Raw genomic sequence first — 12,424 nt, 5'->3', positions numbered from 1 at the left:
GCCGGTTGGCTCAGCAGTAGAGTGTCGGCCTGGCGTGCGGGGGACCCGGGTTCAATTCCCGGCCAGGGCACATAGGAGAAGCACCCATTTGCTTCTCCACCCCCCACCCTCCTTCCTCTCTGTTTCTCTCTTCCCCTCCCGCAGCCAAGACTCCATTGGAGCAAAGATGGCCCGGGCGCTGGGGATGGCCCCTTGGCCTCTGCCCCAGGCGCTAGAGTGGCTCTGGTTGCAGCAGAGCGACGCCCCGGAGGGGCAGAGCATCACCCCCTGGTGGGCAGAGCGTCGCCCCCTGGTGGGCGTGCCGGGTGGATCCTGATCGGGCGCATGCGGGAGTCTGTCTGACTGTCTCTCCCCGTTTCTAGCTGCAGAAAAATACAAAAAAAAAAAAAAAGAGCCACATCTGGCTCGTGAGCCATAGGTTCCCAACCCCTGGTTAAACTCATGTTATTGCCAATAGAAGCCTATAGCACTAGAGAAGAGCTGTTTTATTTAGTAAAGAAAAATAGTGAAAAGACATGTATTTAAAAGTCACATACAAAAAGCTAAATATAAAAATTTTCTAAATGAAAGATAATGTGCTTATTTCTAAATATATAGACATATACTTACATCCAACAAATTAAAATAATAGAAAATTTTTATTAATAATGTACTACTTGTACAACTCATTATAAATCACTAATCAGTAATTAAATGTGTGCCACATATCCTTTCTTAAAAATTATGACTATAAGTGACTTCAGAGAAATGGCAGCATGAGAGATTCTCCTGATCTCTCCCCTTGAAATTTCAACAAATTTAACAACTAAACACAGAGAAAAGAGAAAAAAACCTTAGAAGCACTCGAAATTTACACACACCAGGCAAAGGTATGATTGGGAGAAAAAGTGGCTGAATATACAAGAGGGAGGACGGGGCATTTCGCTTTCCACGCTGATCTGAGGTAGGGCACTTTTGTTTGGAGCCGGGTGAAGAGGAGAGACTGAACTAATAGAGCTAGAGCGAAGATAGGGCAGGCACCCAAACAAAGGAAAGATCACACCGGCTCTGCCTGAGATCGCAGACACTGGGCGTGCACATGGATGGTGGGATCCACCTAAAATTACCAGCATAGGGAGCCTGCATGGGCTGGCGCCAGCATCTTTGCGCATTTTCAGCAGGGCTAGTGACTCCACCTACATCACCAGCACAGGGAGCAAGCGGCACGCGCACGGGCCAAGGTGTTTTGCCCAAGATTAACAACACTGGGCACCTGCATGAGCACCAGCATTTTTTGGGCACTCCTAACTCCATGATCCCCAGCCCTGGGCACCTGCAGGGGCACTAGCATCTTTGGGCATTACCGGCTCAATAATCTTCAGCACTGGGCATGCACATGGTCCAAGATCCTTGGCCAAAGAATGCCTAGGCTGGGTGCCTGAACAATGGCTGCAACCATCTGTGTGCAGTCATGGGAGCTGGACACACACGTGGCCTGTCATGGGCTACCAAACAGTACAAGTGGGAAAACCCCATAGAGATTAAAACTGCCGCACACGGAGGCATGCCAGATAAGCCAGCCAGCCCATAGAATTGTGCCTGTGTGTAACATAAAGGAACTTGGCCCTTGGTCTGTGCCCCATCTTGCCTGCTCATACTGGGGGCTCTGGTTCCCAGTGCCTTCTCCAGAACTGTGCTTTGAGCAGCACTGGAGGGGTGACATGGCTGTGCATAGATTCCCTTGCTGTGAGGACAGTAGCTGAGGCGGATCCCATAGCTAAGTCTCCAGGCTTCTAGCTTCAGTGGGAGGGATGTGCGGAGAGGCACCTGGAATACTGAGACTCCTGAGACCTCCATTACTAGGGCCAAATCATTGCAAAGCCCTAACAAGCCCCACCTGCCAATGGGACTGAGGCCCAGCCTACATCATTGCCACAGTGACACACTAGCAGGCCTCTACCCAAGAGCCACACAGAGGCAAAACTCATAATACAGCTCCACCTGCTGAAAAAAAGGAAGAAGCTACCTCTTGAAACCAAAAAAAATTACATTTTTAAAACAGTTTTTGTCATTTTTACTTCTTTCCTTTTTCTTTTTTCTTTTTTAATTATTTTCCTTTTGGGCCCTGGCCGGTTGGCTCAGCAGTAGAGCGTCGGCCTAGCGTGCGGAGGACCCGGGTTCGATTCCCGGCCAGGGCACATAGGAGAAGCGCCCATTTGCTTCTCCACCCCTCTGCCACGCTTTCCTCTCTGTCTCTCTCTTCCCCTCCCGCAGCCAAGGCTCCATTGGAGCAAAGATGGCCCGGGCGCTGGGGATGGCTCTGTGGCCTCTGCCTCAGGCGCTAGAGTGGCTCTGGTCGCAACATGGCGACGCCCAGGATGGGCAGAGCATCGCCCCCTGGTGGGCAGAGCGTTGCCCCTGGTGGGCGTGCCAGGTGGATCCCGGTCAGGCGCATGCGGGAGTCTGTCTGACTATCTCTCCCTGTTTCCAGCTTCAGAAAAATGAAAAAAAAAAAAATTAAAAAAATTAAAAAAAAAGATATAACACTTCTTAATATATATGCACCAAACCAAGGAGAACCAAAGTATATAAGACATCTAATAACTGATCTAAAACTAAAAACCAATAAAAATACAATCATACTTGGAGACCTCAATACACCACTAATGGCTCTAGATCATTTATTCAAACAAAAAAACTACTAAAGAAATATTGGCCATAAACGAAACACTAGAACAATTGGACATGATAGACATCGACAGGACATTTCATCCCAAAACATCAGAGGATACATTTTTCTCCAGTGTAAATGTACAGTCTCAAGAATTGACCATATGTTGGGAACAAAACTAACATTAAAAAATTCAGAAAGATTGAAATTATACCAAGCATATTCTCTGACCATAAAGCTTTGAAACTAGAATTCAACTTCAAAAAAAAAGTAAATAAACTCACAAAAATGTGGAAATTAAACAACATACTTCTAAAAAACAACTGGGTCAAAGAAGAAATAAAAGCAGAGATCAAAAGATATATACAAGACAAATGAAAATGACAACACGACATATCAGAATCTCTGGGATGCAGCAAAAGCAGTAATAAGAGGGAAGTTCATATCATTACAGGCTTATATGAACAAACAAGAGAGAGCCCAAGTCAACAACTTAACATCACATCTTAAGGAACTAGAAAAAGAAGAACAAAGGAAACCCAAAACTAGCAGAAGAAAGAAAATAATAAAAATTAGAGCAGAAATAAATGAAATAGAGAACAGAAAAACAATAGAACGAATCAATAAAACAAGGAGCTGGTTCTTTGAAAAGATCAACAAAATTGACAAACCGTTGGCAAGACTCACTAAGGAAAGAAAAGAAAGGACTCATATAAACAAAATCCAAAATGAAAGAGAAGAAATTACCATAGATATCATAAATATACAAAGGATTATTGTAGAATACTCTGAAAAACTATATGCTACCAAATTTAACAATCTAGAAGAAATGGACAAATTCCTAGAACAATACAATATTCCTAGACTGAGTCATGAAGAAGCAGAAAGCCTAAACAGACCAATAATCAGGGAGGAAATAGAAAAAACTATTAAAAACCTCCCAAAAAATTTAAAGTTCATGGCCAGATGGCTATACTAGTGAATTCTATCAAACATTCAAAGAAGATTTGGTTCCTAAAAGTATTCAAAAAAACTGAAGAAGAAGCAATAGTTCCAAGCACATTTTATGAGGCCAACATAACCCTCATACCAAAACCTGGCAAGAACAACACAAAAAAAAGAAAACTACAGACCAATATCTCTAACGAATACAGATGCAAAAATCCTAAACAAAATACTACTGAATACAACACATTAAAAAAATAATTCACTATGATCAAGTGGGATTCATCCCAGAATCACAAAGATGGTTCAACATACATAAAACATTTAATGTAATACACCATATCAACAAAACAAAGAACAAAAACCATATGATCTTATCAATAGATGCAGAAAAGGTATTCGATAAAATACATCATTTTATGTTTAACTCAACAAAATGGGTATAGAAGGAAAATATCTCAACATAATAAAGGCCATTTATGACAAACCATCTGGTAACACCATATTAAATGGCAAAAAATTGAAAACTTCTCCTCTAAAATCAGGAACAAGACAAGGTTGCCCACTCTCTCCACTCCTATTCAACATAGTGCTGGAAGTTCTAGCCAGAGCAATCAGACAAGAGAAAGAAATAAAAGGCATTCATATTGGGAAAGAAGAAGTAAAGGTTTCACTTTCCATAGAAAGACTATTAGAAAGAATAAATCAATACAGTAAGGTTGTAGGGTACAAAATTAACATACTGAAGTAAATTGCTTTCTTATATGCCAACAATGAAACTTCAGAAAAATGAACTCAAAAAAATAATCTCTTTTACGCTTAAAACAAAAAAATAAAATACCTAGCAATAAACATAACAAAGAATATAAAGGACCTACATAATGAAAACTACAAAGCATTGTTAAAGAAAATCGAAAAAGACACAATGAAATGGAAAAATATTCCTTGTTCTTGGATAGGAAGAATAAATATAATTAATATGACCATATTACCTAAAGCAATATACAAACTTAATGCAATTCCAATCAAAATCCCAATGTCATTTTTTTTTTAAATGAAACAAAAAATCATCAGGTTTACATGGAATCATAAAAAAACCTAAATAGCCAAAGTAATCCTAAGGAAAACAAATGAAGCTGGGGGCATTACAAAACCCAACTTCAAATTATACTACAGAGCCATGATAATAAAAACAGCATGGTATTGGCAGAAAAATAGACACTCAGACCAATGGAACAGAATAGAGAGCCCAGAAATAAAACCACATATAGGAAATATGACATAGAGGCTAAAGAAACAATACAGAGGATCAATGAAACCAGGAGCTAGTTCTTTGTAAAGGTAAACAAGATTGATGAACCTTTAACTAGACTCACCAAGAAAAAAAGAGGGGACTCAAATAAATAAAATTAGAAATGAGAATGGAGAAATAACTGACACAACAGAAATACAAAATATTGTAAGAAAATACTATGAAGAACTGTATACCAAAAAACTAGACAACCTAGATAAAATGGAAAAATTCCTTGAAACATACAATCTTCCAAAAATCAATCTGGAAGAATCAGAAAACCTAAACAGACCTATTACAACAAATGAGATCGAAACAGTTATCAAAAAACTCCCAAAAAAGAAAAGCCCTGGGCCTGATGGCTTCACAAGTGAATTCTACCAAATATTCAAACAACAACTAACTCCTATCCTTCTCAAGCTATTTCAAAAATTTCAAGAGGAAGGAAGACTTCCAAGCTCCTTTTATGAGGCAAGCATAATTCTGATTCCAAAACCAGGCAAAGACAACACAAAGAAAGAAAATTATAGGCCAATATCCCTGATGAATTTAGATGCTAAAATCCTCAACAAAATATTAGCAACCCAGATCCAGCAATATATAAATTATATTAAAAAAACCATACACCATGATCAAGTGGGATTTATTCTGGGGAGGAAAGGCTGGTACAATATTCACAAATCAATCAATGTGGTTCATCACATAAACAAAAGGAAGGAGAAAAACCACATGATAATTTCAATAGATGCAAAAAAAAACATTTGATAAAATCCAGCACCCATTTATGATCAAAACTCTCAGCAAAGTGGGAATACAGGGAACATACCTCAACATGATAAAGCCCATCTATGACAAACCCACAGCCAACATCATACTCAATGGGCAAAAATTAAAAGCAATCTCTTTAAGATCTGGAACAAGGCAGGGGTACCCCCTTTCACCACTCTTACTCAACATAGTCCTGGAAGTCCTAGCCACAGCAATCAGACAAGAAGAAGAAATAAAAGGCATCCATATTGGAAAAGAAGAAGTAAAACTATCATTATTTGCAGATGATATGATATTGTATATATAAAACCCTAAAGTCTCAGTCAAAAAACTACTGGACCTGATAAATGAATTCAGCAAGGTGGCAGGATATAAAATTAATACACAGAATTCAGAGGCATTTTTATACACTAACAATAAACTGTCAGAAAGAGAAATTAAGGAAACAATCCCCTTCACTATTGCAACCAAAAAAATAAAGTACCTAGGAGAAAATTTAAGCAAGGATATTAAAGACTTGTACTCAGAATTATAAAACATTAATAAAAGAAATCAAGGAAGATACAAACAAGTGGAAGCATATACCGTGCTCATGGTTAGGAAGAATAAATATCACTAAAATGTCTATATTATCCAAAGCAATTTATAAATTCAATGCAATACCAATTAAAATACCAATGACATACTTCAAATATAGAACACCTATTCCAAAAATTTATATGGAACCAAAAAAGAACACAAATAGCCTCAGCAATCTTGAAAAGGAAGAATAAAGCGGGAGGTATCACACTTCCGGATATCGAGTTATACTACAAGGCCATTGTACTCAAAACAGACTGGTACTGGCATAAGAGCAGACATATAGATCAATAGAACAGAACAGAGTACCCAGAATTAACCCACTCCTTTATGGACAACTGATATTTAACAAAGGAGGTAAGAGCATACAATGGAGTAAAGACAGCCTCTTCAATAAATGGTGTTGGGAAAATTGAACAGCTACCTGCAAAAAAATGAAACTAGACTACCAACTTACACCATTCACAAAAACAAACTCAAAATGGATAAAAGACTTAAATGTAAGCGGGGAAACCATAAGCATCTTAGAAGAAAACACAGGCAGTAAGCTCTGTGACATTTCTCACAGCAATATATTTGCCGACTTATCTCCACGGGCAAGTGAAATAAAAAACAGGATAAACAAATGGGACTATATCAAACTAAAAGGATTTTGCACAGCTAAAGACAATAAGAACAGAACAAAAAGACAAACTACACAATGGGAAAACATATTCGATAATATGTCTGATAAGGGGTTAATAACCAAAATTTATTAAGAACTTGTAAAACTCAACACCAGGAAGACAAACAATCCAATCAAAAATGGGCAAAAGAAATGAATAGACACTTCTCCAAAGAAGACATACAGATGGCCAATAGACATTTAAAAATGCTCAACATCACTAATCATTAGAGAAATGCAAATTAAAACCACAATGAGATATCACCTCACACCAGTCAGAATGGCACTCATCAACATAACAACACAGAATAAGTGCTGGCGAGGATGTGGAGAAAAGGGAACCTTCCTGCACTGCTGGTGGGAATGCAGACTGGTGCAGCCACTATGGAAAACAGTATGGAGATTCCTCAAAAAATTAAAAATCGAACTGCCTTTTGACCCAGCTCTCCCACTTTTAGGAATATCCCTAAGAACACCATAGCACTGTTCCAAAAGGAGAATGCACCCCCATGTTTATGGCAGCATTGTTCATAATAGCAAAGATCTGGAAATAGCCCAAGTGTCTGTCAGTGGACGAGTGGATTAAAAAGCTTTGGTACATATATACTATGGAATACTACTCAGCCATAAGAATTATTTACAATAATATGGATGGACCTTGATAACATTATACTGAGTGAAATAAGTAAATCAGAAAAAACTAAGAACTATATGATTCCATACATAGATGGGGCATAAAAATGAGACTCAGAAACATGGACGAGAATGTGATGGTAATGGGGGTTAGGGAAGGGGCACAAAGAAAACCAGATTGAAGGTGATGGAAGATAATTTGACTTTGGGTGAGGGGTATGCAACATAATTAAATGTCAAAGTAATCTGGAGATGTTTTCTCTGAACATATGTACCCTGATTTATCAATGTCACCCCATTAAAATTAATTTAAAAAAACACATATATACAATATATGGTCACATTATCTTTGATAAAGGAGCCAAAAACACACAATGGAGAAAAGAAAGCCTCTTCAATAAATGGTGCTGGGAAAATTGGAAAGCCATGTGCAAAAGAATAAAACTCGACTACGGTTTGTTTCCTTGTACAAAAATTAATTCTAAATCGATCAAAGACCTAAATATAAAATCTGAAACAATAAAATACATAAAAGAAAACATAGGTACTAAACTCTTGGACCTTGGCCATAGAGAACATTTTATGAATTTGACTCTTAAGGCAAGGGAAGTGAAGACAAAGATAAATGAATGGGACTACCTCAGACTAAGAAGTTTTTGCACAGCAAAAGAAACTGACAACAAAACAGACAGTCAACTAAATGGGAGATGGTATTTTTGAACAACAACTCAGATAAGGGGCTAACATCCAAAATATATAAAGAACTCACAAAACTCAACAACAAACAAGCAAATAATCCAATTAAAAAAATGGGAAGAGGACATGAACAGACACTTCTCCCAAGAAGAAATATAAATGGCCAATAGATATATGAAAAGATGCTCATCTTCACTAGCTATTAGAGAAATGCAAATCAAAACTATAATGAGATACCACCTCACAACTGTTAGATTAGCTATTATCAACAAGACAGGTAATAAGTGTTAGAGAGGCTGTGGAGAAAAAGGAACCCTCATTCACTGTTGGTGGGAATGTAAAGTAGTACAACCATTATGGAGGAAAGTATGGTGGTTCCTCAAAAAATTAAGAATAGAACTACCATATGACCTAGCAATTGCTCTACTGGGTATATACCCCCAAAACTCAAAAACATTGTTACGTAAAGACACATGCAACCCCATGTTCACTGCAGCATTGTTCATGGTGGCCAAGACATGGAAACAACCAAAAACTCCTTCAACAGAAGATTGGATAAAGAAAATGTGGTACATATATACTATGGAATACTACTCAGCCATAAGAAATGATGACATCGGATCATTTACAACAACATGGATGGACCTTGATAACATTACAATGAGTGAAATAAGTAAATCAGAAAAAACTAAGAACTGTATGATTCCATACATAGGTGGGACACAAAATTGAGACTCATGGACATAGATAAGAGTGCAGTGGTAACCAGGGGGAGGGGAAAGGAGGAGAGGAGAAAGATGGGAGGGGAGGGGCATAAAGAAAACCAAATGAAGGGTGAAGGAGGACAATTTGACTTTGGGTGATGGATAAACAACATAATCGAATGTTAAAATGACCTGGAGATGTTTTCTCTAAATCTATGTGCTCTAGTTGACCAATGTCACCCTGTTAAAATTGTCTAAATAAAATTATTTTTTAAAAAATTACGAATATAAATAGATTTTGTGAGAAGCCAAAGCAAGCCATTTAGTTCAGAGAAATTGAAACAGATTGTTTTTAAGATTGCATAAGACTCATTTCATTATTACAAATTACATATAAAGCCGTAAAACAAACGCATCATTGAATATACACTTGAAAACTATGGGGTTATATATATGAAAAAAACTCTTCAAATATTTTTTCTGGCTGGAAACCCTTACCTTATATTTTCCCTGGTCACAACCACACAGAGTGCTCTCCATGGTGTAGCTTCTCTGTACTCCTATCTCCCTCCAAACCACAACACGTGCTGTGGATTCTTTAGATTTTTCCACAACAAAGCTGCAGCTGCTCATGCAAAACGCTGGGGCGATATGGCTCAGTATCTTAGGCAGAGTCTGCAAAGAAAAGAGTGATAAAACAGAGTATTACAAGAAGTGATTTTAACTTAAAAACTTTTAACTTTTTACTCTTTAAAACTTTTCATGAAAGCACAACGGTCAGAGCAGGGTCATGTGGGTCTTCTTGCTATACAGATAATTCTCTTATTTATTTACAATTTTCTGCTTTCCTAGACAAATAATCAGTTAGAAAATAGAATGGAAGAAAGTATTACGTTTATAGTAGCAACCAATAAGCAGAATAAAACCATGTAAGAAAAACCATGTTTAAAAATATGAAGAATTAAGCAAAGGAAAAAAAAAAGACTTAGACAAAGATAATAGTGTGGGAATTGCAGAAGGGAAGTAGGGAGAGGTGGAGGAGAGCTGAGTGGGAATAGATGGTGATAGATGAACACTTGACTTGGGTGGTAAACACACAATGCCATATACAGATGATGTATTATAGAACTGTACGGCTGAAACCTGTACAACTTTATTAACCAATGTCACCTCAATAAATTCAATAAAAAATACACAGAATGAAAAAAATATGAAGAAAACATGTTCAAAATATGAAGAAACTTCAGTTATGAAAGACACCTTGACTAATTAAGAGATTTGCCACTATAAAAGTCAATCATTCCAAATTAAGCAATAAAGCTAAAATAATTTGAGGTCAAGTGCACTGCTCACAAAAATAAACCCCCATCAAAATGCCCATACATTATTTTTATTCTCAAGTTCACCTGAAAGTGTAAATATGGGAACACACCCTGGGGAATCTGAAAAGAAAGCCTACGTCTGGAGAAATAATCCAATAGATATTAACCTAAATTAGATGTCTACGGTTAAGTTAAACTGAGATACTGGTTTAGGAATAAGTTTCTCTCTAAAAAGAAAAAATTCAAAATCTGAACCAAAGGTATGTGTAGATTTTAATATTATTATTACTAGAGAGAAGACTGGCCATTCACTAATGCCAACACAACTGGACAGCCATTGAGTGAAACAACTACAATCACTCTTCATCAAATTAAACTCCAATTAGATTGAGAATTTAAATGTAAAAGTTTTAAATGAAACTAAAAACAGTAAACATAGAACTATAGTCCCGGGTTCGATTCCTGGCCAGGGCACACAGGAGAAGCGCCCATCTGCTTCTCCACCCCTCCCCCTCTCCTTCCCCTCTGTCTCTCTCTTCCCCTCCCGCAGCCAAGGCTCCATCAGAGCAAAGTTGGCCCGGCCACTGAGGATGGCTCTGTGGCCTCTGCCTCAGGCGCTAGAATGGCTCTGGTTGCAACAGAGCGACACCCCCGATGGGCAGAGCATCGCCTCCTGGTGGGCATGCCGGGTGGATCCCGGCTGGGCGCATGCGGGAGTCTGACTGCCTCCCCGTTTCCAACTTGAGAAAAATACAAAAAAAAAAAAAAAAATTAAATCTTAGAATAAGAAATGTCTTTCTAAGCCTCAAAACCCAGAAGCCATTTTCTAAAAGTTCAAAAAAATATGATAAAAGTTTTAAATACTACACATGAACAAAACTATTTTAATATACTTGTTAATAAACATAAAATTTTAAAAGCAATAATAACTAGATGACCAGCACAAAAGGAGAAAATATGAGAAAAGGCTATTTTAAAAGAGAGAGTTCATAATTGGTCAAACATATGAAAAAATATACTGCTCACAAAAATTAGGGGATATTTTAAAATAAATATAAAATGGTAAAATACCCCTAATTTTTGTGAGCAGTGCACTTGACCTCAAATTATAGAAACACAAATTACAACCATCAGATATTCATTAACCTAGCAAAAATAATAGTATTACATGATAAGGGTGTGGAGAAACAGCACTATCATTCATTAAAAATTGGGGAACATCGCCTGACCAGGTGGTGGTGCAGTGGATAGAGCGTCGGACTGGAACTCGGAGGACCCAGGTTCGAGACTCCGAGGTTGCTAGCTTCAGTGCAGGTTCATCTGGTTTGAGCAAAGCTCACCAGTTTGGGCCCAAGGTTGCTGGCTTGAGCAAGAGGTTACTCAGTCTGCCGTAGCCCCACGATCAAGGCACATATGAGAAAGCAATCAATGAACAACTAAAGTGCCACAACGAGGAATAGATGCTTCTCATCTCTCTCCGTTCCTGTCTATCCCTATCTATCCCTCTCTCTGATTTTATCTCTGTCTCTGTCAAAAAAAAAAATGGGGAACATCAATTGTATAATCTTTATGAAAGACAATTTTGCAATATTAACCAAATGACCATCAGAGGGGATAACTGAGTAAATAAATTTTGGTACATCAATACAATAAGAACAAAATGCACAATGGCAATCTTGTGTAACTGTCAAAAAGACTTAAACAGATTTTCACATGCGGACTGGGGAAGCTGGCCAAGAAACATTATGTGAAAAAACAAGTTACTGTAGAGCATTGAAAAAAACAAAAACTTCATAGACTCTGTACATTTATGAATGAATGGGCTCAGAATGGTAAAACTGATTCAATTAGTCATTAACTGAGAGATGACTTTCACTTACTACTTGGCATTACTGAAGTGTTTCCATTTTTTATATAACTCTAATCATCTATTTGGAAAAGGGGAAGAAGAGAGAGGACCAAAGAGGAAATATAATTTGTGTCCTGCTAGGGTCAGTGGTAGATTCCTGACATGTTTTTTAAGAAATAACCTGGGGTGCTTGTTTAGGTATAAATGTTGTAGCAGAGGCTCTGGGACAGAATGGAAAATACACAGGACTTAGAGCAGTAAGACCTCATTTCAGTCCTGCAGTCCTGGGCATACCTTGAAACACACCCATACGTATAGAAAAA

The 12,424-nt window shown here is 37.9% G+C and overlaps 1 protein-coding gene across 4 annotated transcripts in view; it reads right to left on the bottom strand.

Moving 5' to 3' along the window:
* The window catches only part of AGTPBP1 (ATP/GTP binding carboxypeptidase 1), a 163,152-nt gene that overhangs the window by 16,115 nt on the left and 134,613 nt on the right, over positions 1-12,424 (bottom strand). For all 4 annotated transcript variants that reach the window (XM_066256967.1, XM_066256969.1, XM_066256968.1 and 1 more), the window contains one exon: positions 9,429-9,605. In XM_066256967.1, the coding sequence (XP_066113064.1) occupies positions 9,429-9,605 (177 nt within the window). The remainder of the gene's footprint in view (positions 1-9,428; positions 9,606-12,424) is intronic.

This window comes from Saccopteryx bilineata, chromosome 2, assembly GCF_036850765.1.
Source record: "Saccopteryx bilineata isolate mSacBil1 chromosome 2, mSacBil1_pri_phased_curated, whole genome shotgun sequence".
NCBI lineage: Eukaryota > Metazoa > Chordata > Mammalia > Chiroptera > Emballonuridae > Saccopteryx > Saccopteryx bilineata.
Note: the sequence above shows the minus strand (reverse complement) of the source record. Positions and strands in the feature narration are given on the sequence as shown.